Raw genomic sequence first — 27525 nt, forward strand, 5'->3', positions numbered from 1 at the left:
ATTCTTTTAGCATTTTTATATTCGTATTCAAGGTTCCCATGTAGCAATCTGTCAGCGATTGTATGGCACAATCAATCACAAGCTTTCCCTGATGTTCTCTCAACAGCTCATTTTATGTCTGAGACTGGAATTTGTTACATAAATTACTCATTAGGGACTCCACTTTAAACTTCTCTTGCACATCATTCGCTTTCTCATAGAATAAGACTTCCTACAATCATTGTCATCTCTAGAAGCATCTGAACCTGACCAGGGCTGCTAAATGCACATTCAACAAAATGAGCAAAAGCAGAACTGGATCCCAATGCTACAACAAACAAAGGCAATCACTCAAACAACGCTGAGATTTGTTTTTCCAATCTTTTGTGTGCTGCTACTGTCCAGATGTTGAGAGGGGAAAATACAGTAAAAACAGTAATATGTTGAAATACAGATACAATTGAACTGTTTTCTATTTTAATATGTAATATATTCCTGTGATGGCTGAATTCATTACTCCAGTCTTCAATGTCACATGATCCTTCAGAAATCATTCTAATACGCTTATTTGATGCTCAAGAAACATTTCTTATTATAAATGTTGAAAACAGTTGTGCTGCTTAATATTTTTGTATAAAGATGTGGTTCATTTTTCAGGATTCTTTGATGAGTCAAGTTCAAAAGAACAGCATTTATTTGTAATAGAAATATTTTGCAGCATTCTAATATAATATATTTACTGTCAATTTTGATCAATTTAATGTGTCTGACCTCAGACTTTAGATTAAATCCACTTTAGTTAACATTGCCTGCACAGTGCATACGTTAAAGACAAACATTTCAAAGTCGATGTTCAAGGTCAGTGTAGATGAAACACTATAATCCACACAACAAATTAAAGGAAAATATATTTAAATATGTAGATATGTTCATTTAACAACTCTTACTAATTTTACAATTGAGACCCTGGATCACAAAACCAGTCACAAGTCACACGGGTATATTTGTGGCAATAGCCAACAATACATTGTATGGGTCAAAATTATCGATTTTTCTTTTGTACCAAAGATCATTAGGATATTAAGTAAAGATCATGTTCCATGAAGATATTTTGTAAATTTCCAACTGTAAATATATAAAACATTTATTTTTGTGAGTGAATGCAGCACAATCACAAACATAAATGGAAAACTTTAAAGGGGATTTTCTCAATGTTTCGATTTTTTTGCACCCTCAGATTTCAGATTTTCAAATAGTTGTATCTCGGCCAAATATTGTCCTATCCTAACAAACCATACATCAATGGAAAGTTTATGTATTCCACATTCAGATGATGTATAAATCTCAATAAAAATAAAAAAAGACCCTTGTGACTGGTTTTGTGGTCCAGGGATACATATTACAAAACTGGGGGAACTTTTCAAGAGAGAAGGACATCATATATTAAAAAGAGAATATATTTAGTGATTTAAATATGACCTATTTTCACATTGTTTACTGTGTTTATTTACACTGTTTTGTGTTAATGCATCAGCGTTTCAACTGAATTAAATATTGAAATAATGGTTTGTTTGTTCACAAAAAAATGTTTTATACAAAATATATTATATGCGCAAATATCCCATAATTATAACATGGAGTGTATAGATCAAGTGACCTTTCCTGTGTGTGAACTGCATTGTGTCACACATTCTGCCCTTCTTATTGACTTCATGTGCCATCACACCCTGTAGAGTCAGTTCAACTTTCATGCAGCCTATAAAATAAATAAATATAATCTGTGGTATAAAACAACATTTAGGACTCACCAGTTTTCACTTCAGAACAGTTTGTCTGTTTTAAAAGTTCTAGTGGTTGCGCGTCAACAGGTGAGTCAGTTCAGCTATGATCCAGTAGATGGCAGAGTCTTGTCGTTTACACGTCATGTAAATATGTGGTCTTGCAAAGTGCATGGCCCCCCATTGTCTTGAAGGTGGACCATTGTTAAAATTGATTGGGCCTGTCTGGTCCAATTACACAAGGTTGAAGAAAGGCAGAATTTAGAAATCAGTTTTTCAGTCTAGCACCTGTCTTCCATCTCTGAAATGAGCCACTCCAGCTTGCCTGTGAGAAGAAGCCCAAAGTTCTTCAACACCAAACCCAAATCCGTAGAGCGCTGAACCTGGCATCCCTCTGCCTGGGGCCCTACTTGCTCTCCCTGCTGGATGAGACAAAGATGGACAGAGAAAGAAAATAGCGTTCAAGCTAAAAATAGTATGTGTACGAGGGAAGAAAAGAAATGACTTTTACTGTGTGATAGAAATTAATGAACTATACTTTGAAAGATGGTGGGTCATCATTGAGATCAATGAAAACACCCGCTTTGATTCTCATAATTATGTTTTGCAAATACATCAGAAATCAGGAAAACTACAGCCCAGCATAGTCCCCATGGTACGTGCTTAGGAGTGGCGGTATGTATATTTTATTAGCAGGGCATGGCTGTAATGCACTTCAGAGAGCACCATGTTCCCATCCTTCTCACGGGTCAAGTATGTGTCGCTATCTCCCCTTCTTTCCTGGGGAAGGAAGGCAGAGGTCACCCAGAGTCAAAGTCACCAAGATGACGTGACGGATCAACAAAGATTCCGGGAAGGCAGGATATTTTCCTTGAGAACTACATAGTCCCAGCCACATTCAAATATGGGAAAACTTCCGGTCACGTCTTTTTAAAAGTTTTTTTTTTTTTTTATAATATGAAAGTACATCTAACAAATGTTGTAAAATTAGATTATTATTGCTATTACATTATATTCATTTTGAATCAGTGTCAGTCAAAGTCTTAAAATGTAATATATTTTTACATTTTCACTATCATTTAACCAATGTTACTGTACTATGTTTACTGTAAATATATATATATATATATATATATATATATATATATATATATATATATATATAGTCAGAGTTATTGTCTTTATTATATTGTAGAATATTTATCTTTATTTCACTTTCAATTAAATTACTGTGATTTACTATATATTTTGCTGAACTTTTGTAATATTATAGCTGAACATTATATTACTAATTAATATTACTATATGAAATAATAATACTGAATATATATATATATATATATATAACTCTATATATTCTATATATTATTATATTACAAATTAATATTACTATATAATACTAATACTGAATATATATTACAAAAGTTCAGCATGCAGGCTAAAAAAATGTAATTCACAATTAAAATAATAGCAAATAATAGCAAATTATATATAGAATATGTGAATTACTTTTTTTTGCTTGCATGCTGAACTTTTGTAATATTTAAATAAAAACCACATAATGATATACAGTAGGCTATATTTTTATATTTATTCTATATTTATTTATTTTTGGTAGGATCAGATGTTGCAGTCTTGTAGTCAAAATCCCATGTGAGTGAATTCCTCAAGAGGCACACAATCTGTCTGCATGCCATTCCTCTCTGCGCCAATATCTTTCTGAGCTGCAGCACAAGGTTGAACTGGTCTATCCTCACCTCAATGTGGAGTAGTTTGACTATAAGCAGGTAGTTGTTGATATTGTGTTCCAAGCGCTCCAGCAGAGTGAGTCTACAGCCAGGTTGGCTGAGTGTCCTGGCAGACTGCATATCCTGCGCTAGAGTCTCCAAAGACAGCAGGATTTCAGCCCTCCACTCATGCACCTGGAACACACACATACAGGTGTCTCAAAGAGTGTATGCGCGAGACCAGCGTGAGTGGGTTGATGCTGTATTGGAGGGAGTGTGTGGGAGTGGGAGCTGCATTGAACGACTCACTGATTTTCTCTCCCAGGTTGCTTTGTGAATGCCGACGCATGGTAATTGAATAGAAAAGGGTAGAGCATCTACAGCACTGCAGCTTTTCTGTAAAGGGAGTGAAAATCACAGCCTATAAAATGTCTCACCGGTGGATAGACAAGCAGAGATGTAGACGCTGAGGAGTCAGAGTGGCAAACTGTCAAACAAACAGAGTCAAGTCAATAAGATAACGGATGACGCCAAGACAGAGGATGACAGCAGAGAATCAGTTAACATGCAAATAGGTAAACTGACAGATACCGGTCAAGTGAAGTGAAGCATGCAAACATCTAATGAGGCTGAGCTATTAAAGCTAAAAGATATATAAAGGGTAACTTGGTATTGATTCCAGCAGTTCTCTACCAACATAAACAAACACAAATAAATGGTGGTGGCTTAAGGAATTCAATTGAATTTATATAACCTAATTCAATTGAAGGTTATTTGGGTAAAATTTGATTTTAGCACACAACTCATTTTGGATTGGAAAGTCAGTCCAAGTCCGTTCACCAATGAATATCTTCTCACTCCTTGTGCCTAAATTTGAACGGTTCCACTGTCCTTGTAACATTATCTCTTACCTATGAGTTACTATGGTGTAAGATAGGAATTTAAACATTGTGGTACGATAAACACCCTAAGAAAAACACAAAGAAGTGAAAGAACGATTTAAATCTGATGTAGATGCCACAGTCTTACCATTTCCTCTTGGAAGTCCTTCACCTTGTTCAACAACATTCTTCTGGCATCGCTGTCACACACAAAGTCAATTGGTCTAGTGTGAACGTGAGACAGTTCAGAGGCAACCATGCTGAAGACTACTACCAGAACTCCTATAAGACAACCAATCCAATGAGAAAACGTCTGTCTGTATTATGAAACTCTTGGGACTATAACATTGAATTACATTAGTCACAAAGTTGCAATATTCAATGTTACTTTACATTTATAAACATTATTCAATTATAAATGTCTTAAATCAGAAGGTAATAGTAACATGAAACAACTCTCTGGAATACTCAATTCTAATTCTGATCAAATAGTTTTTATAACAACAGTGCATGCCAACTTTTTTATCGGCCTTGGTTTCGTAAGTATTTTTGCCTATAAGGATTTTTAAGATTTATTAAGCCATGAGCCAAAGCAACCCGCAACAAGTTGAATCATAACATTACACACTTTGATTAAAGCAAAAAAGTTATGGAGAATCAGACAAAAAGACAAGGGTAAAATTGTGTACTTAACGGCTTTAATGAGGAAAAGAACTACAATCTCATGAAGCATTGCAAATAAAATAGAATAAAAAAACAACGATAGCACTATTGATTTAAAGAAGTTGATTTTATAGGCTAGCTTATATAAAAAATATGCAGAATATGCATACAAATATTTAAGTAGTTTGAGAGCATAGGGAAACATACAATCATACTAATCTTACCTTATATTTCTATGACCAGAATTATAAGAGTAGTATGCTAGTAGGCAATATGGTTCTGAATTAATCTACATTGCAGAGCTTTATGGGCATGGACGGGAAGATTTTTATTCAGAATCATGGGTAATGTATTTTTCACCAGGAATTTTGTTGTTAAACAGAATTATTGAAAAAATAATTTGAAGCATGCGGGCTGATAGCCTCAACAAAAGCATATAGCATCAATTAACAACCTCATAGCTTAGTAAACCTGTCTTTAAAGGCCCCTAAAAATCAAAATGTTAGTTTTTTTAGCTTTTAGTATGAATATGTTAGGCTTAAGGTTATGAATAAGCTGGTGTGTTCCAAACCAATGACAAAATTTGCATTTATGAGATATAAGCAATGAAAACGTACAGTCCCTCACTTCCGCTAAAACTGGTCACGGATTTTTATGACGTCATCACATCTTCTGTCCAATCAAATGCTCTCTAGAATGTAAAGCATCCCGCCCCTATGCTATAAAAATACCACCTGGCCAGAGCGACCATCCTTGACACGTTGCAGAGCAATATGGGTTTTTGCCAGGGTCGATATTGTCCACATCACTTTTTGAAACAACTCGCGGCATGGATGTACCTAATACACATCTCCAGTTAACTAGCAGGGCATTCATTTAGTTTGTCAAATAAGAGCCGTTCTAGCACTGAAATGTGTTCTGAAAACACCACTAGTTGGAGATGTGTGTTCGGTTGCTTGAGTTTTATTCCGTGTTCCACCTGTACATTGGTTAGGAATGAAATGGCTAGATTTATTCACTGAAAAGGAGGAGGAGCCATTCAATATGTCCTTAGCTTAGCCTTAGCTTCCAGTTTCAAAAGCTGCGTTCCAAGGCACTTCAGTGGGCCTTTAAAGGTTTAGAAGCTATATATATATATATATATATTTTTATCCTTACAGAGAAAATTATAGCAGTTTTAACCCCGGTGTTGCCCTCTCACATTATTTTTAATGGAAGAGCGGTGGAGGCAGTGGCGTAACTTTGTTTTAAAAAGTGGGTTGGGTGGGGTGGGGGGGTTGCTAATAAAATGCTAAATCAGATATATGAACAATAACATTACGATGACCTTCAATCGATTTAAATAGTAGGCTACATGGGGTTTAATTTGTCGTTTAATGAGATGTAACCTGATATATGTATCCGCTGCTTGACTAACGTGTATCTTAATGGTCCAGTGGTAGAACTTTCGCCAACCGTGTCAGAGGTTCTGGGTTCTAATCTGCTCTCGCATAGTTTTTTTTTTTTTTCTCATATATTTTTTTTTTTTATCAAAACCGTTTATGTTCATCAGTGGTTGTATATCAAGCAGGGGCACGTTTGTGTGCATTATGTTTTGTGATTTCACCAGAACGAATAGAGAGTATCCGCAACGGACTGAAGCGCGCGTCCGAGTGAAGACAGTGCGGTCCACCGAAAACACTGTATCCGCGCCACTGATCGCAGCGCCAACGAGCACTTTGATCACATGATTTAAAAAACACATTTGAGCGTTAGATCGTCTTTTATTTAAAAAACGAACGAAATGAATGCTCTGCCAGTTAACTGGAGATGTTTTATTTATTTGTAGAATTGGTACATTCGTGCCGCGAGATGTTTTAAAAAGTGATGGGGACAATATCGACCCTGGCAAAAAGTGGTGGGGACATGTCCCACCCGTCCCACCCGCAAATTACGCCTATGGGTGGAGGCCATTTTTAACTTGAATGTGTGAGGCTTTGGTGTCATCCACTTCAGTTATTAGCTATTAGCTGTACAAAAACAGTTCGCAAATCCTGCTTGCAAAAATGGTATCTAAAGTCGATCGACATGAAATGAAAGTTGCGATCATCATTTCATTGGTATATTATTTATAATAAACACTGCAATGTTCCATAAAAACTAATTTTGTCACAAACACACTGGTTTGTAGGCCAAATTATTTACCTATAGCGAATATTGAATCGGAAGTATCGCACATTCACAGAAGCTGATTTCCATGTTGCAAAAAAAAGGTAACGCTAATGTGTGCAACCGCTGCCCATGGCAACATTCTGTCTTTCACATCTCGATCACGCTGAGGTCGCTGTCTTCTCACTGCAAGATAGAATAGTCAATTCATGGATTTCATCCGGTCACTTTCCACAGGTGTATTAATCAAGCACAATGCAGTCTGCATTCATAAATCTAGGTGCTTGATTTTATACACCTGTGGAAAGGGACCTGGTGAAACTCATGAATAGGCGCCATCTTGCGACTCAATACGGTCGACAAGAAAAAAAAGTCCTCGAAGAAGAGGACATCATTTATTTTATGTATAGGGATAATTAACCCTTTAACAGATGGCTATGAATCTAAAAATAAATAAATAAAAAAATAAAAAAAATCGAGAAAACGAAAACATCGGAAATGGTGTGATGAAAGAGATGAATGACAGAACAATAGAGAAGTTACGCTGTAGCTAAATATGCTACAATAAATAAAGTGTTCATCTTGTTGCTACATTTTCTCTGTGTTATAATGGACTATTTTAGTGCAGCTTTTAAGATAATCTACAAATAAGATAAATCAAATGGGCTATTGCCTAGCCGTGCAAGATCATTCAAACCATCATTTAAGTCATTTAAAATAACGCCCATTTGTATGCACATGTCCTTCACACACTGACACACACACACACACACACACACACACACACACACACGCATATATATATATATGCTACTGCCAATCGGTTAGGCTAGCTATATAAAGTTTTTATTAATGACTTTACTCAAAACTCAAATTTATCAGCATTTTCAAAATAACTGCGAAAAGCTAGGCTACATGTTTTACAGAGAGAGTGAGTTTTAGAAGCGTTAACACAGCACTGCATTGATCAGTCCGGTACAATGAAGACAATCATGCAAACTTACTACTTAAATCCATGCCCTGCGACCACATAGAATCTTCAGTCGCGTTGCTTTCCATTGGAGAGCGTCTTTTCTGAAGAAGTAATGCAAAAACGCCCACCGAGAAGTGCGCTTCTCCACTACATTCCCAATCATGTGCATCGCCCCCACACTTTCTGACTTTTTCTAAATATTCCTTTCCCGGCTGGGACGCTTTTTATCTTGTCTCTGAACATGCCCTGACGTCCCTTCAGTGAGTCACAGTGTACTGAAGCCAAGATAAAAGTGAGGCTAACCCTGAGTTTGTAGGGGATACTTATGCAATTCTAAATAAATAAACAAGTAACAAGGCGAGAGAGAGAGAGAGAGAGAAAAGGTAGGCTGAACAAACATAAAGAGCCCTCATATTTTAGTTCAGGTTAATATTTTATTATGTGATCAACCAACCTGCTTTTAATGGATTGCCACAAGGACATGCTTTTGAATGTATTCTTCTGCTTATTTATTCTCTTTTTTTATTGAACAAAGATCACAGGGGATACATGTATCACACACACAAAAAAAGACAGGATAAGAAACTACTTATTTATTCTTACATATGCACACTTCATATTTTACTCAATATATTTTTTTATTTATTCTTCATTTCTTGTTCTATCAAATATTTCTTGTTTTATTGAATGTAAAATCCATTGTACTTGTGCATATGGCAGGAAAATAGTCTAATTCCTGTATGTACATAAGCCATATACACTGGCCATAGATAAAAAAAAAAAGTTTTTTTAAGTAAAATTAAAGAGCTACCAAAGTCACAACCCATATTGATATACCATATTGAATGTGCTTACTGATATCAGGTACAATAACAATTTAAAAAAATGAATATAGGCTAATCAAGGGTATTTTATGTAATCAATTACAGTTTTTCCTTAATTCTCAAATTCAACTTTTTTTTCTCAAAACAATAAGTTCAGATCTCTGAACAAATTAGTTTCTTGTTCACATCAAATTTAAATTTCTTATTGATTTGAGCAAATTGCATGTGTTTTTGCACATGTGGTCAAAAGAGGAAGTACAATTGTCTACAATTTGCACAATAATAAATACACATGGCATTGATTTCAGTGAAATTGTCAAACTCTTCACAACTTCTAAACATTCTTTTATCGTGTGAGCCTTCACATGCTAAACAATCCTTTCAGTGATCAAAATATGTCAGACATGTTATATTCCATAGATATTTATGACATGGAATGTTTGTAATGTTTGCTAAATTGGCAAATGGCCTGCCATTGTAATGAACAGGAATCACAATCAATCAACCAATATATGGAGTTTGCTGACAGCACAATCACTACAATTTTTGAACATGGGAGGAACAGCAGCAGCTATCAGTGCTATATAAATACATTTGTATTTATATAGCCAACATTTATTTTTGTAGAAATGTGAAAAGTGAAACAAAAAATTCTTGTCATGAAAGAGCAATAGGAAGGCTATGTGTTAGAGAAAGATATAATAGAGTGTGTAAAAATAACAAAAAGCAACTGAGAATTTTCAGTTTACAATGTAACACATTTTTGCAAAAATAAATGTACTGTATAAATACAAATGTATTTTGTTGTGTACTACAGTATTGACTTTTCCCAGTCAATTTTTACCTACTGTCTGAATCTGTATTGAAAATGCTCAGTGTGATACACAGACAAAACGGACATTCTTGTATAGAAATCAGCTGGTGTCAACAAAAAAACATGAAATTTATATAGCAAATATTTCCATGCTAAAAATACATTTTACTGACACAATAACTAGGTTTTGAAGCATGGATTAAATGTTTTGGGTGAGTACCGGGAAACTACATTTTGCAGACATGCAAGAGTTCTAATGTTCCAGTAAACAGTTGAGACATTTACACTTACAGTTGAATGAATGTTAAGAATGTTAAGACCATTTCGAAAAATGTGCCCCAAAGCGTTTGAGAAAAACTGTATATAAAATATTGAGATGTAGTCAGTCTCCCTTTTTGGATGGTAACAGCCTATAATGATACAAATATGTTTAAGGATCTCTGTATTTTTAATTGTCCAGGGCTAAAAGAAAGCAGGTGTGTATGAATAAGCAGAGCTGAATGAGTGTGCTCAGACGGCCTACTTTCACGACCAGCCTGCTGGTGTCTCTGTCCCTTTGCGAGTTATCATAAATATTTGTTTTATTCAGCTCCAAACCTCCAACATAGCGTATCTCTTTGCCAGATTAAACACACACACACACACACACACACACACACACACACACACACACACACACACACACACACACACACACACACACACACACACACACACCACAGAGACCACTTAAGACAAGCTTCAGCTGTAATTTCAATTCACATTTTTCAGTCTTAGCACATCACCTGTTTGCCTGATGTTCAAATGCATACACAGTGCCGAAATAAAGCAGGTATATCTTCCTAGCAACACACCTGTTGGCTTTCGATTTGGCGAATTGTTGTAAACATGAGGAGATCATTCACTCTTTCTTCGATGCAAATGAGAACGCTGAGCCAGAATGGTGATAGTTATGTTTAAATAGGCTATGGGAGAGTGTTTGTTCTGAACATTAGCACACACTGAAATTAAAGGATCTCACCACTCTCTCTCTCTTTCTCAGTGTCGAAACAGTCACCCTGCAGCAGCCCACAAGTCACAGCTGTGAAAAATCAGGATAGGGCTAAAAGCCTTGGAGTCGCTGTGATCACAACAAGCTCTGAACAGCATCGGTAGAATGATTACAACACCACACATAGGGCATTATGTGGAAAATGTCAGATAGATTGATAGACAGACAGACAGACAGACAGACAGACAGACAGACAGACAGACAGACAGACAGACAGACAGATAGATAGATAGATAGATAGATAGATAGATAGATAGATAGATAGATAGATAGATAGATAGATAGATAGATAGATAGATAGATAGATAGATAGATAGATAGATAGATAGACAGACAGACAGACAGACAGACAGACAGACAGACAGACAGACAGACAGACAGACAGACAGACAGATAGATAGATAGATAGATAGATAGATAGATAGATAGATAGATAGATAGATAGATAGATAGATAGATAGATAGATAGATAGATAAAAGTTATTGAATGATCAAAAGTATTTACTCAAAAACGTAACATTCTGTCAATCAGCACAATATGAAGATGCGCCATCAAATGCCATTATTGACGGGAAATAGGAACAGAAGTGGAGTCAAACCCACTAAACCAGTGACGGAACCCGCATTGCATCACAGAATCAATTCCTGGCCAGTGCACGCGCCCCAGGCTCTGCCGGCTTAATTACTCCTTTACCTTTCAGCGCGTGCAGTGCACACTAATCCGAACCGTTTAAGTGATGCATTAACACCGTCAAGTATGTGTTAAGGAAAGCGCTCGCCTTTTTTTTTTTTTTTTTTTTTTTTTTGAAGTTTAGCTTCCAGTCTGAGGCGAATTCAAAGACGAGCGAGAGGCATCAGCAACAGGGCACTGCCAATTCACCGGTGTGGACAATTATACAGAAAGTATCTCGATCATCAATCGAGCAATCGGTAGCTAACATCACTGACGTCATTACTGGATATTGATTGCGTTGGTCTAATTGTACGGGGATTTCTTAACATTTTTGCGTCATTAATGGAGCGGCGTAGGTGACGTTTGGACTGTTGCGTTCGAGAGGAGCTCTTACTCAAGACTAAAAGCCGGCGCGGAAAAATGTAAGTAGCCGCCACAGACGAAATAGCAACCTGTTAAGGTGTCCAATATTGCTGCTGTTAAAGCGCGTCAGAAGTCACACAACTGCCATCAAAACAATCCGTTTAAAGCTTTTGCGTGTCATTCTTATTCCGAAGGGCATTTAATCGACTTGGTTATCTTGTGGGGCTCAAGGGCACAGTGTTATTCGTGCAGGGAGTTGAACATAGCCTACGTCTGATGATTTTCTTGTCTAGATCCTCTAACGAGGACAAATAGGCTCAATGTAAGATAATGTCCTAATATCTCTTTCAAGAAACCCTGTGGATTCAGTCGTTTATGCTTCTAGATCCAATGTCCCTTCAAGGTCCTTTCTTATGTTGGAGGAATCTGAAGAGCAAAGGAAAAAATGTAATTGATATTGCATCCACATAATTCAAAACAGAAATCAATACCTTCACCTCTGCATTCATCTTAAAGGACAAATTCACTTCACAGTTTAGAAGTGGGCAAAATCACATAACTTGGAGAGAAACTTTATCTTCTTAACTTGTTTGATTTGGCATCATTTAGAGTTGATAAATCAATCAGTCAATTTTGATAAAAAAAAATATTGCAAATGGCAGCTGTGTTTAGTAGAACTTTACCATAAAAATACTCTTGACGATATTACAAGCATTAGGCTACATGATGGCATTTTGGTGACCATATTCCACAATTCTTAAATGCGTGTCATTAAATGTTATAATGTTATTATACCAGCCTATTTGAGCTGTTAAAATCGTTTTGTTACAGTTAATTGGTTAAATGTACTATCAATTTATAGCATTTCTCCATTCTTTTTTTCTGTTCAAATTACAAAAAAACAAACACAGTGTGGTTATTTATTTCCATGCTGAATGTATTCACACTCATAGAACTTTGAATGAGCTAAAACCACTTTGTTGCAGGCCAGTATTGAGCAGAAGACAGCGCATGCTATTGAGTTGAATGCGCACCGGGTCTTATTCCCTGTCTGGGATGGTAATGTACATGCATGTAATCTAACATTGACCCTTGTTTCACACCCCCACTACGGATCGACGTCTCATTTTCTCTCCTAGACCCGTATTCAAATAGTCAATGAGGAAGATGTTCTTTTTAACTCTTCTGAGCTTCCACAATTCATTAAAGGAACATTACTGAAAGTTTTGTGGAAGATGCATCGAATTGGGTCAGTGTGTTAGCGCTGAGGGCGTTGGAACACCCAATTCAAATAAATGTGCAGAGGGTGAGGATGCTCACCTGTCCAAATCATCTTTGTATGATGTGTGTAGCCAATTGAAGATGGTTTGCACAATGCAGTCTGATGTACAGGTATAAAGAAAGAAATAACGTCTCATGTTTATTTACTTCTTAATCTGAAAAAGATATTATGGTCATCCAAAAATTGATTTCCAAACCTTTCTTTCTTCTGTGGAACACATACACAATGTGTGTATATATATATATATATATATATATATAAGAACGATGTGGTTCAAACAACATTGACTTTCATTTATTGATATGAAAAAGAAAAAAACTATTTTTTTCTCAAAATATCTTCTTTTATGTTCCACAGAAGAGATAACGTCATACAGGCTTAAAAAGGACATGAGGGTGAGTAAATTATTACAGAATTTTAATTTTTGGGTGAACTGTCCCTTTAAAAAGAAATAGCTTATATATGTGAAGAACTGTTAAGCAGTGACTGCCAGCTATGACAGTGTTTGCAATCATCTTTTTGATGACCGGTGCACAAACAAAGACATGTTGTTTCTATCAGCAGAGACAGGGTTGTGTTATGTACGAGTATGCATGGATGGAAGAGAGAGAAAGAGCTTGAACACATACACAAAAACACTGCAGTGTTGCAAGAAAACTGTCAGAATTCACAGTGATGCATTCATATTTCATCCCAGCCTGTGCTCCTGCTGTTCCCTGAGCTGGCAGTGGACCTGTTACTGAGCCCAAAAGCAGCCTACCAGTTTCTATCTCTGTAGGGAAATCTGTTTAACAACCCATTGGTTTCTTTCCCTCTCTCCAAGGAATTCTGTCTTTCATCCCGTGAAGACTTTGAGCTGCTCGTGGGCCGAGCTTGAAATGCAGCCTATGCATCTATATTTAGTATTTACTGTAAGCACAAGTAATGTTAATGAGCAGTGTAAATAACTGCCCACCGGCTCTCCACTGGTTTTTAAAGAGAGGATGATTTGTGTTATTACAGATCAGTTCATTTCTCCTTATAGGCACAAGAAAGGGTAACAGGTGCATCCCAGTTTTTCAACTGAATCCATTTAGTAGGCTATTTTCTTTCATTGAAATAACACATTTTAGTATGAACTTTCTATGAACTGAAAACAGGCTACCTCTCTCTCTGCCTTACAGGATTGCATGGTTCTTTTAAAACTTAGTCATAAAGCCATAAAATAGCCTGGTATACGTAATCTACGCGTTAAGTGCTTGAGTTCACGGTAGTGCAAAATAGCGATTAGTCACACAGCGGGAGAAAATACATCTATTGATTTTTGACTGTCGAGTCAACAGGTATGGAGTGTAGTAACCCCTGTCTTCCCACACAAAGTGGGGTTTCAGCGCGTTATGGCATTTATTGCTGCGCGCGCACGGGCACATGGAAGAGTTCATTCGACAGCTGGATGAGCTGCTGGGCTGTTTTCTGCGGAGAAAGACCTGTTACTCGGTTCATGCAGCTTGTTGAATAGCGTCCCAGTGATGCGGAGGTGATCTTGTGGCGTTTGGGAATACCGTTTAAATTCTTAAATTCCCGCTACGTTATGGCGCGAGACCGAGCCCAACAGCGCGTGCTTCAGTACCAGCAAACTCTGGTGAGTATTGCTGGTCAACGTGATTGTATTTTTTTTTTTATCGCGAAACGAGCTGTTTTATCCTCAGAGGTTCGTACAAGTATGATTGAGTAAATGTAAAACTGTGGATTTATTTAAGTTATGAATGAAATTTCCCTTTGAATTGCTTAAGTAGAGGATAATACATTGGCTAAGTTGAATGGAGAGAATGTAATCGCCTAATAATTGTAGGCCAGGAGTGTAAAAGACGGTTGATATTTAATTTGTGTGTTGCTCAACATTTGTTTTAAACGTATATGTTTCCAGCTAATTAAGTCAACTCTATAATATAGGTGGTAGCCTAATGCTGTGGAGTTCACAATAACATGTGAAGCAACTAATGGCATCATTTGCATTGAGTTCTAACAGATTTCAAGTTTAAGGGCATCATCAAAGTCCTCCCTTCATTTCGCTTCATCCCCTCAGTGCCCCTCCTACTCCTGCTCTTGCACTTGTGGACTAAATGTAGATCCACTCTGCATATTAATTGACTCATGCACCAGTTTCCCCCCCATCTCTGTCACATGATGATTGACAGCTGTACCCTGGAGCACTTGACAGGGATGTCATATTCAGGCAGATGTGAAGAGGAGGAGAACTGTAGAAGGACATGTTCAAACGGTTGGTATGGGGTACAGTCTTCTCATTCTGCACCAAAATCCCCTGCTTCACCCCTCCCACTAACTAACATCCATCTATCTGAGTAAGTTTTTTTGCACTGTTATGACAAATGTGTTTGCATAATGAAGGTAGGCGTGAAGTGGCCGCACTCGGATCCATGTGTTGCATTCGTGTCTTGTCTTTTTGAGTTCAGGCTATTTCTGAGCAGCCTTTCTCCCTGCAGGGCCAGACGATGTGTTCCACAGCGTCTATGTGTGTGATGAATGAAACTGGGACATTTTTTTCTGGCCCTGCTTTCCTTATCGGCGAGAGGATCAATACAGCGCTATACAAAATGGTGGCTGGAGACTCACGGTTTCATTGCCTCTCTCAACACCTTTCCTTTTTGACCAGGGGTTGGACCTCGTTCTGATTGATGTCTTTATCATTGACTGTCCTCACAATGTGCTTTCCTGCATTGCCAGACACTTGGCCAAAGGAGGATTAGTCTGTGATGTGTGTTTTTCCATTCCATTCCATGTTTGTTTTTCTTTCAGTATATGCACAAGCTCACTCTGTATTATATTCTTTATTGTCTAAATGCTCAAATGTGGCAGATACTCTCAGTTTTAAGAAATCTTGCTCAGTGATTCATGTTTGCACTGAAACTCATGATTGCACTGGCGATATTAACTCCTCAAAAGGCTTTTGAAATGGTCTTGCAGGTAAGGGCATCTCAAGTGCAGTAAGTCTGCTCTTTAGTGGCCTTTTGTATCTTGCAGCTCTCGATTGCACATACCCACACTATTTGTGATTTTCTTCCCCTCAGCGCAAAAAATCTATTTCTCTCAAAACCTTCTCATCTGCACTGGCAGTACCTTTGAAAGATTTTGCTGCATTGTTTAGATAGAAGAAGGGAATGAACCATAAAGCTCACATTTCTGCTTCCTCAAGAGAGCCAGGGTCAAATGTGCTTCCCCCAAGCTCTCAGCAAAAATAGCATGCCTGGGGAAACTTTCCTCCTGGCTTTAGCACACATCACTCCTCTGTGTCACTGTCACTTCTGCATGGACTGGTGGAGATTCTCTGCTATCATCCTGTCTGATCATTGGCAGCATTCAATCCATCAAAAATCCGTTCAGCATTTCTGACTGAAATGCTGCAGCCCTAGCAGAGCTGATATGAGATGAGAACTGAATAAGAGCTGAGTAAAGATTACAGACAGGTGTCAGTCTGGAGGCAAGCAGAGGCAGAAACCAGGTGCACCTTTTTTTCCATTTAAAATCATAAGAGTGACTGTTTACTTGGCTGAGAGGATGGAAATTTGATAGTACTGCTGAAAGATTGGTTGAGTTAAATAGGGATTGAGGGTTCTGGTGAAACTGGTTGAGTCATAGAAGACATTAGTCAGGACTACAAGAGCAGTGCAGTTAAAGGAATAGTGCACCCAAAAATGACAAATGCATTTTGTCGTTATTTACTCGTCATCGTTTTTTTTTTTTTCATATAAAGAAAGTGGTTGGTGACTGCCAAATGACAAAATGGCACATAAAAATGTGTTAAATATGTTTTGTTTATACACTTACATTCAAAAGTTTGCAGTCTGTAAGATTTTACTTTAAATACATCCTTTTATTCTGCAAGGATGCATTAAATTGGTGAAAAGCGATAGTGAAGACATTTACAATGTTACAAAAGTTTCAAATAAACGCTAATAAAATTTCATTAAATTTTTCATTAAAGAATACTGAAAAAATGTATCATGATTTCCTATATAAATATGCTATCATATGGCTTCAGAACACATGGAGTATAATGCAAAAGCCACATGGAGTATATTAGGGATAATGTACATCCAGCTGCTCTGCTTTATTCTGAGATAACAACCGGCTGGATGTACATTATCTTGCTTATTACACGGCTACTTGCCACATAAGTAAATAATTAGACACGAAATATTGATCTGAGTCAAAATATTTTATTATGCATGTCTTTAAGCTTCCACTGAGCGGTTGCTAGTGAGGCAAGTTCAAACTAGACGGACATTTAAGGGATACGGTACAGTCAGACCACTTATTACACAGCATTTCGCCACATAAATAATTATGGGGATAAGAGATATTGATTTGAGATGAAACTTTTAAAATCGTACCTGTTTGTTATCTTATAATTCAGTGTACAAAACAATAGTCGTTTGAATGAAACGAGAGCGAGTCCACGATACTGGATAACATAGTTAAAAATCTGTACACAAAATATTGATTTGATGGAGTTTTTATAGTTTAATAGCTCACCAAACGCAAAACTTCCACGAAGAAAAAACATTCCTAGCAAGCGTATAGCACTGCTGACTTCAGTAACCCATATGAGCCTGTTATCTGTTTTCAGCGGTTGTTATAGAGGAATAACATACCACTGGATGGCGTGATTGAACCCTTTCACACGTAAGTTTAAAAATATTCTGCCCCCCTATTATGTTAGCGGATCTATAATGTGCAAAGGGCGTCGCCATGTTAGTTTGCACCGCAATTCAGAGAATCGTATCTGTCGGATTTACAACACATCAATTCATCCATCCCAGCAAGCAATAGCTGTCATTTCACCGCCTAGGTTAACTATAGACCCGAAATAGTCCGGCTATGAGTAACCCACTTCTAGCCAAAATAACCTTGAATTTGGTTGCATGTCATTTTTCATTTCTTTGACATGTTCTATGCATAGTCTGTGCGTCTATTCATGGGCTATTGTTAGACGTCTATTCAATTTTCACTGACAACCCAAATTTTGCCTTGTTTTAGCCTAGACATCAGGGCTGTGTTTGGACGGCTATTAGACGTCTTTTAAAGCAAAATTGCTTGTTAGGATGTCTCCTGAAATACATGAATTTAGGTGGCCTGTGAAGTGGGAGAAGAATAGAGTAAGTTTTATAATTCCCTAAAACCTACAAAATGTGAATCTGACATGAATAAAACACATTGTCAATTTATATAGTCTGTATGATGCACTGAACATTCTAATCACACCCGTGTGATTGTACGCGTCAAAGGGTTTAAGCTTGAAAATTCTGCCTAATATCTCCTTTTGTGTTTCATGGAATGAAATGAGTTGGTATGATAAGGATATAAGACAAGTAAAGGATGATTTTAATTTTTGTGTGAACTGTCTCTTAAAACTCTCCCTCAGATTGAGTAATGAAGGTGTTGTGAGTGACCCATGGTTTTGACCTTTCAGGGTGTGTTTCAAGATAGCTTGCCAGTTTCCTCAACCAGGGGAGGAGGATTTCGGCCACCAATGAGATCAAAGAGTGTAGATGTGCTGAGGACACAAGTCCTACAGTGTGACATCAGCCTCACCACACATAACCAGCATGGTGCCCGCAGTCACAGACATGTGATTATGCTTTTAGCACCGCTAGAGGATCTTTACAGTGTACTCACTAAAGCAGGAAGATGGTAATGACCTCACACTTTACCCACAAACCATGGCAAGAGAGAGATGTAGGGGCGGGATGTCTTTTATAGCCAGTGGTACTGCCTGCGGTTTAGTCATGCATGCATGTAAATTGATCAGCAGTGTTCATACGCTCTTAGATGAATGATATGCTGAAGAGATATGCTATTCATCACTCCCCAAGATGATTTGACTACCCCATTTATGACTTTTTTTTCTACAAATGAAGCGATGAATAACCTTAAGCAGGCAAGGCAACAGCTCTAATGACAGCCATACCTACTTGATTGCAAAATGGATTAAAGAAGGCAGTTTAATCCCACATCAGCTTTTAGTCGCATGATCGCCATCCAAGCATCTGAAACACCATTTGGCCCTGAACCACTATAATTTAATAGAACACCTCAAGTAAAGATATTACACATTTCTTTAATATTCTTCATTCTGGCTCAATGTCAAACCGTCCCACACCAGGTTGGGTGGAGTCATTAGTGTAATGGGATCAATGCCTTAATTCTTTTAATTTTTTTCTTGCAAGGGATGTTTTGGGGAAACAGGAAAAGTTATGGTTGCTGACAGAGGTTGGTTTTGTGAATCTTCTGGCTCTGTTAAATACTAATCCAATACATCCGCCTGCCTTACTTTTTCCATTATATAAATTAAAAAAGGTCTGACGTGGCGGATCTAAAACTTATCTTGATAAGATTGCTTGTAGAGATGTGACGTCAAATTCCTTGATAGGGGAAGGAATTTGCACAAAAAGGCTTGAAATCATCCTATCAAGAATGTCTGCAAAAATATATTTTAAAGCCAAGAGCTTAGGTAAGATGTTGTTTATGATCTTGAGAGAAGATTCTGCTTTGTTTTCACTACAAAATAAAACAAGAGCGGTGTATACACTACCTTTCAAAAAATTTGGGGTCAGTAAGTTTAGTCTTTTTTTGAATGAAACTGATACTTTTATTCAGTAAGGACACATTAAACTGATCAAAATTGACAGTACATTATTTGTAATTTTGCTAAAGATTGTTGTTTCAGGTAGGCTGCTGTTTGAACTCTCCAAAGAATCCTGAAATATATTATGCAGACAGACTTTTATCAACATTCATGATAATAATAAGAAATGCTTCTTGAGCAGCACCAAATCAGGACATTAGAATTATTTCTGAAGGATCATGTGACACTGAAGACTGGAAATTCAGCTTTCCCATCATAGGAATAAATTACATTTTTAAGAAAAGGATTTTTATAGTGTATGCATGCTTTTAATTCTTTATGTGCTTCTTATTGGTTTCCCATGCTCATTGTACATTTAGCTAAGCTGAAGACACTTTCTAGGATTTCTATGTGTTTTTTTTTTGTGTTTTTTTTTAGATCGTAAAAACAAATAAGTTGTAATGCAGAATCTGCAGTCTTAAAGGGATAGTTCACCCAAAAATGAAAATTAGCCTATAATTAACTCACTCTCAAGCCATCCTATGTGTATATGACATTCTTCTTTCAGACGAATACAATCGGAGTTATATTAAAAAATGTCCTGGCTCTTCCAAGCTTTATAATGGGAGTCAATGGGTATATTTTTTTGGAAGTCCATCAAAGTGCATCTATCCCTAAAACTATCCCTTTAATGTGACATGCTCAGTGATGGCCTTTGCGATTAATCTTCTCTGGATGAGTTCTGGTAATGTCAAAATATATGGGCCACATTTCTCTGGTTTGACTTCCCTTATGACACCCATCTAGTAACAAACCAATTGGAACACAGCAATTGATGACTTTATATGCACGTGTGTGTACCTGGTATTCCCTACTATATACCTAAAGAAACAGAGAGAAGAATAGAGATGTTTGGTTGAAAATACTTGTTTATATGAAAGGGTTAACACAAATGTATTTTTGCCTTCAAGTTATCTTCTATCAAAATGATCTTGTGTCTGCTTTGAAGAATGTCATATTTAGCCTAGCCACAGACTCCAGACACTTGAAAGAAAAAAGATCTTGCTTTGGCTTGAGCAGCCCATTTCAATTTTGCATGTCAGTAAGGATGTCAGAATGTGATAGGGACTGTAAAACGCCCAGTCTTGCCTGTCAATCATGACAAAAGTCTAAGCTAAGATGCACATTGTACAGTTGACAAAAAAAAAAAATTACACAGTCTACTGTGGACATCGTGGAAGATCTCTTGGGGTCATATTGCACAGTCTGACAATCAAAATGGACAGCAAATATTTCACAGTATACAGCAATATTTAATTGCGGTGGCTATTACATCCCACTCTGCAGTGGAGTGGTGCACCTGCCTTAGCGACACAGGACAGAGCACTTGATGCTCTCAGATGGCTGGCGAAAGGCTCTGAGGCAGAACTGGTAAAAGGTTGCATTTACACTCCAAAACCCTTCAGAGAGATATTTGCCACAGGCCACTCATATCCACCTGAAATATTCCTTGAGCTTGTGTGCCTGTGAGTCTATTTGATTAGCATACTTGCTAGCTGTGTACCAATAAATGTAGGCCTACAGGTCAATAACATATAAGAGTGTACTTGACAAAGAGGACAAATTAAAATACGTTACAAGTTCTTAGAAACTCACTTTTTGTATTCATGTAGGTTTCATATGGTATTAAAAACACATTTATACCATTTTCAAGAAAATTAATTTAAAGGGGACCTCTATTATGCCCTTTTTGGGTCTACTAAAGGTTTTCATGCTTGAATGTTCTAAAAACACCTTATTTTTCACATATTTAACACTATTGCAGCACCCCTCTTCCTAGTCTGTCAGTAACACTCTATTTAGTTCCGGTCTCTATGTAGCCCCTTCTTCTGAAAAGTGCATTGTGCTCTGATTGGTTGGCTGGACCAGTGTTTTGTGATTGGTCAACGACTTCAAGCATGTTTTGGAAATGTCAGGTCCCTTATAATCGTGAGTTTTAACAAACTACTAACACATCTCAACCAGGCCTCACCCTCTTTTTTGTGTATGACTTACTTGGAAATTATTTCAATTTAAAATGTATTTAGTGCTTACTGATAAAGAGAATAAGTCCCTTTGTGCTTTGTAACATTGCAGACCTTTTTCATGATCAAACAGCAACATTATACACTAATTAAAGTAGAAAACGTAAAAAAGCATAATAGGACCCATGCATTGTGCTGTAACCATCAAGTATATAGCATATATATTAAATTTTTTTAAAGTTTGAAAAATATTTGTAAAGGCAATATATTATTCTTTTTTTTAACAAATATCATTAATTATCAAGCCGAAAGTATACTTCCCATATACTAGTTCTATAGGCTCACCAACAGACCCCCGTGACGTAATTTTTGTCATCAACAAAGTGCACATAAAAACATGTCGCCAAATTATGTTTGAAATGATTATTGCCACTTCCATCGACATTAGTGTGTATTTTACAAACTATAAATGTTGTTATGCTAGTACTTCTGTGTATTTAATTGTCTGAAATCTAAAATAAATATTGTGTGAAAAACACTACACAGTCGTGATATATGAGAAACGCTCAGTGTCTCTGGCTCAGCTTCAGTCAAAGCGGGAAAGCAGATTTGATCAAATCATGTTTTTGTACACATCAAAGGGTTAATAGTTAGGACAAAAAGCAAGAGCTTCACGTCTTACAACAGTTAATGAACTGGCACTGTCAGACCTGACTTGTAGCAGTTGTGTGAAAGAATAGAAAAACATGCCCCGTTTGCCCAGTAACTTCTGCAGAGCTCTTCCTGGTCATAATGCCGCAGGTCTGTTTGACTGCTAGGATACTGAAGGGAAACACTTTAAAGGCTTATTGTATCGAGTAAGTGTGCTCTGAAGTGTTGACGGGGTTGAGCATGATGTGATGAGGCAGCATCTGTTGGGTAAACCTTGTTTTTCACAGCTTGTCGCCTAAACCCTTTTCCTATTTTCTAGGAGAGGTCAGGAGCTCACCTGTGATAGGAGCGTCGCACTTCGGACGTGCCATTTGATTGGTCGCAGCAGGTCATTGAATGTGACAGCTTGTGTTGCTAAGGTTAAATGTCACTGTTTGGAAATGGTGGGAGAGTTTAATTGGGCCAGACTAATATATCAAGCTGTCCAGGATGGACGGGTGCCAAGCTGATGAAGACGATGACTTGGTGCGATTAGGCGTCGCGTGTCGGGCGACGGCTTCAGGTGGGTAGATGTTTAGAATGAGTGACAAAGGGGCGCAAAGGTTGTGTGAAACGAGGCAGACGGAGCAGAGGAGGAAGAGGAGGGTATGGATCAATCTGTGCATGGGCTGCTTTGCTTTCTCTCTATGAGCTGCACCTGCTCATGCGAGCGAAGAGAGAGTCTGCTGGAATCGTGATGCTCATCTCAATGTGCCGCTGGCGGCAGAGCTCCTCAGATCAGAGTGCCGTGTGTTTATAGAACAGAGAGAGAGGGAGAAACACGAGGATGGAGTGGGAGAGAGGGATTGTGGCGCTACACAACGGACCTGCCAATATTCCCGTCTCTCCATCTTTAGCACCGTGGGCATGTGCCTGTGTGGGAGCAGCTGACTGTAAAAACGAGGGATGGGAGAAGAAAGGAATAGGGAAAGGCAGAGGACAATGGGTGGGAAGGGCTCAAAATACCCCCTTACGTCACCCACACAATATCGGAGGAAAAAATCATGTCAGGATGATACAATATGAATTCAGCTGAAGGATACAAAATTGTTGAAAGCATTATTGTAAGTTTGCAGTGGTTTGGCTGAAAAGGACAGACTCCCCAATTTCTGGTGGAAATTGATTTACACTTTAATCAGATCTCTAGTCAGGGTCCAAGATGAACCCAATGCAAGCTAAAATTGGGTTTGGCAAGTAAATGTGTGATATGCGTAATTCAAACCATAGTGATTCAAATCTAACAATTTTAAAATATTTTACAGATGGTAAAAATGATCTCGTCATTGGCAGTTTTAGTTTTTCAAGAACAACGTGTGTGTGATCTTCATCTGTTATAATTCATGTTCCTTTATTTCTTTCATATTATTTATATTCTTAGAATATCAGACAGAAATCATAATGCAATGATCTATGGCTAAAAACTTAAATTACAGGTACTTTTGTAGATCAGTAACAACCCTTTTGTAAATTAGTATCTGAATATTTTTGCAATGCCCTCAATTTGTCTCCCATGGTGTCCCTGAAAGCCCTGTATATTGAACAGAACTTATAACTTTAAAGCTATTATCCAGACTGATAGATTGTGGATTTTGGAGAAACGACACAAAACAACAAATATCATCTTTATCAAATAACAAGCAATAATTTGTGTTTAGAGGAGAAGAACAGTTTCACTTCTCATTTAAATCACATTCTCCTCGATCGCCTGAGAAAATTTGTGCTGGGCAGTCCGAGGATTAAAGTATAGATTTCAGTAAAAAGAAATTAAAGTCATTCACAGAACAAACCATACTGTTTTAAAGTATTTGATTTGCTCAGGCGAATTGTCACAATTTGACATTACCACAAATCACAGCTCAATGCAGCAAAATGTGAAAGTAGTTTAAATTCTGATGGTGTATTGTTCCTATATCTCTGTGAAACAGCCAACCAGCACTGTTTCTGACACTGTTAGCTTTAATGTGGAAAGCCCCAGGAGATTAGAAATACACATCCAATTCAGCTGCTTAGAAAAAGCTTATATTTCATCTATTCTTCTTTTTCTACTTAAAAATGACAGACACAGTATAGCACTTAATTTATAGTTTCTAATAAGAGATATTTACCTGCATTTGACATTTTTCACATTTACTTTTATTAAGCCATTGAACTTGATCTCTTTTTATTTGTAAGCACAAATATTAAAATTTATATTATACTTAAATTAACAGAAAATCATGTAACTCAAAAATAAGGAGAGTGAGCTTGCTGAAATCTGCCAAAATTATAAAAATTCCAATAAAATTGTCAAGCAAAAAAAAATAAATAAAAAATGTCAGGACATTGCAAATAAAAGCCCCAAACACTAAATGCAAAATGCTTGTAAAATGTAAAATGCAGAAAAAGTTACAGCAAAATATGTCTGGAATCTGCAAAGTTTATTAACGTTTTTTTTATCAGATTTTTATACTGATGTTTGAAAATCTTGATATTTGAATAAATAAGCTTTTAGTGCCTTGCTTTAACAGGTAAATTATCATTAATCTAACCAGTGCAACAAGCCAGAAATTGCACATTAAGGTTACTGGAATCTGTGTATTTGCATCTGAGGTATGAGGTACGTGAATCAAAATAAAGCGCACCTGGGTGTGTGTGGGAGCATCTCTGTGCAGTTCTAAAGAAAACATATCGGGATCAGGGCAAAGGCACTTTCAAAGCAGAACTGCGCCAAGGTCCATATAAAATAGCAGTCGGGGCAAGTACGTAGGACATTTCCAAAGCATTGAACATACCTTGAAGAAAAGTAAACTGTTTATTTTTTATTTTTTATGTGTAACAGCTGTGAATCTGTTAAGGAGACCACTAAAATGCTCGCAGTAACTATAGAAGAGTTACAGCCCTCCATGAAAGATTGAAGAACATGTGCATGAGACAACAACAACATGAACAATTCATAACTCTTGTAGTCTTGTAAGTCAGGTGGACTTTTCCCCCAAAGGAATAAGAAGTGAATCAATAGTCACAAGGATGTTTCTATGGCCCAATTAGGCCAAATGTGGATGCTTAAGTTTAAATCTCACAAATCGCACCATTTCAGTGAAGCAGGGATGTTTCAGGGATGGTGCTCAGGGACAGGAAACTGACAGACTACCTCCATTTATTTAAAGGGTTTTTGAACAGCCTGTTAAGTCTGACATTATCTCAGTGAAACACTTCTCGGCTTGGTTTCCCTTCATTTCCTTCCCAGGTAACATCTTCATTCACTCCTGTCTTACTTTCAGATGTATGGACGCTATACACAGGAGTTGGGGGCCTATGCCAAAGAAGAGGCAGCTCGTCTGCGCGAGGATGGAGCGCTGCGAAGGACCACCAGTGTGCGCGGCCAGGCTCCAGAACTGCTGGAGTATGAGAAGAATCCATGTGCCAAGTGTCAAGGTGGGTGTGTTGTATACATACGTGTGTGCCAACTGCTCGCTGGCTTTTCTGCTAACGCCATAGCTTGCTATTTGCAGTGGTGGCTACAGAGCAAAGCTAGGAAAGCAGAGCCAGCAAATTCACATTGATGAAGGGCAGCAGGGATTGAAAGAGGAGAAGGGTCACAAAGGGCAGCAGGCGAAAGAGTTAGTTAGAATGTGCTGGAATTGGGGATTAGGTGAGGCCATTGCTGGAGATAAATTTGAGGGAATGGACTGAAGATCAGAGCTTTACTCTGGCTGCTGTGATGCATCTACACTCTTGGTCAGGCCCTCATGGGATCAGCGGCAGCAGAACTTTGCATGAAGATTCACGTTTTTCCTGCAGAATTGGAACAGCTGTACTTTCCTCTAACACAGTGGTTCTCAACCTTCTTGACTCCAAGGCCAATATTCAGAGGCTCTCCTATCTAAGCTGATATATACCTCTAGTACTTCTGTAACCCAAAATTATGATGTCAGTTTTATGTTTTACATCTTAATTTTTTAATTATGATTATGGTTATATGATTAAGGCCACGTTCACACAGCAGCAGAATACAGTTGTTAGGCCTGTACTTGAGTCCTTAATAAAGTTGCAATCACACACAGCTCAGTTATTTATGGAATGACAACCGCATTCTATTACCTGTAAATTTTCCAATATTTCCATTTTCCAATGGAAAATGTTGAAGTTTGTCGTGCTAAACCAAATTTTGGCACCTGCAGTTGCTAAACGGAAACTTAAACACATTTTAAAGTCACCATTAAAACGGAAGTTGCGATCATCTCGTGGCGTATATCTAAGTGAAACGGCTTCTCGGCTTCTTGCTTTTTTTCTGTGTGTGTGGGGGTGATGGATATGGATATGGTTGTTTATGTTTGTTAACTTTTGTTGTTAAAATAATATTGAGAAGAAAAAATGTTGGGCAGGATTTGATTTTGTCCATCAGGAATTGATTGGATTGTTGGATTGTTGTCGTTTGCTATTGCTGTGATCTCATGTGAGTGACAGATTGCTCGACGAGAGGGATTATTCGGAGTTCGTTGCGAAGGGGCAGTAGCGGTCTTTTCTATGTTTCACCCATTTCACTTGAAACGGGCCTCACAACAGAAGAGGCCTCTGCTTGCGCTCGAAAAAGATCCCCGCCATCACGCCACACACACACACACCATGCTTAGAAATTATCAAGGCTTGGGGCAAAAATGCCACCAAAATTAATAAAAAAATGCTCCCAAATTTAAAGCTATATATGACAAAAAAATTTCCTGTATGAGTTCTTGTTTGTAATATTTATGACAGAATATAAAGTGTTGTTATTTCCGAACATCAGCACTTTTGCAAACAAGATAGCCTATTGATTTGATACAACATTTAAATTTTTCCACATTATTTCATTTATATATCTCGCGCCTGCAGCTGTTGAAATCATACCCGTGTTCCACCATGCTGCAAGAAAGACTGTCCGCACTTGCCCAGATGTCAATTGAACCCGATGTTATGAGATCGCTGGATAATAAGGATAGAGATTTTGCAGCAATCCGTCCTCAGAAAGCTAAACGTCAAAATCTAAAGTGTAATATATTTCCTCTTTTTTT

At 37.6% G+C, this 27525-nt stretch overlaps 2 protein-coding genes across 6 annotated transcripts in view; one reads left to right on the forward strand and one right to left on the reverse strand.

The window, feature by feature from the left end:
* Positions 1-8437, reverse strand: thpo (thrombopoietin). 4 transcript variants are annotated; one of them, XM_082172192.1, is made up of 5 exons: positions 8181-8437; positions 4514-4647; positions 3794-3880; positions 3515-3679; positions 1-2176 (listed from the first exon to the last, which is right to left on the reverse strand). In XM_082172192.1, exons 1-5 carry the CDS (start codon positions 8233-8235, stop codon positions 2039-2041), a joined length of 579 nt encoding a protein of 192 aa, XP_082028318.1. In that variant the 5' UTR covers positions 8236-8437; the 3' UTR covers positions 1-2038. The 4 variants fall into 4 exon arrangements, with proteins under 4 accessions (XP_082028318.1, XP_082028317.1, XP_082028319.1 ...); XM_082172191.1 differs by having other exon boundaries at positions 1-2179; XM_082172193.1 differs by having other exon boundaries at positions 2038-2537.
* Positions 8438-11457: 3020 nt separating this feature from the next.
* Positions 11458-27525, forward strand: part of clcn2a (chloride channel, voltage-sensitive 2a) — a 43052-nt gene continuing 26984 nt past the window's right edge. Inside the window, exons 1-2 of one of the 2 annotated variants that reach the window (XM_082172164.1) lie at positions 11458-11933; positions 25756-25909. In XM_082172164.1, the coding sequence (XP_082028290.1) occupies positions 25756-25909 (154 nt within the window). In that variant the 5' untranslated portion in view covers positions 11458-11933. Of the gene's footprint in view, positions 11934-13530; positions 13552-25755; positions 25910-27525 lie in introns of those variants that run through there. The other variant, XM_082172165.1, reaches the window with a different exon arrangement.

The sequence above is a fragment of the Leuciscus leuciscus genome (genome assembly GCF_965113295.1).
Source record: "Leuciscus leuciscus genome assembly, chromosome: 6".
Classification (NCBI taxonomy): Eukaryota; Metazoa; Chordata; class Actinopteri; order Cypriniformes; family Leuciscidae; genus Leuciscus; species Leuciscus leuciscus.

What these genes read in the sequence shown, in the direction of transcription:
- thpo (XM_082172190.1), bottom strand. Translation starts at nt 8,235, where the DNA reads ATGGAAAGCAACGCGACTGAAGATTCTATGTGGTCGCAGGGCATGGAT. An exon ending in GCAGGGCATGGATTTAAGTA is followed by an intron (nt 4,648 to 8,180) that starts GTAAGTTTGCAT and finishes GTTGTCTTATAG; the next exon opens with GAGTTCTGGTAGTAGTCTTC. An exon ending in AGGACTTCCAAGAGGAAATG is followed by an intron (nt 3,881 to 4,513) that starts GTAAGACTGTGG and finishes CTCCCTTTACAG; the next exon opens with AAAAGCTGCAGTGCTGTAGA.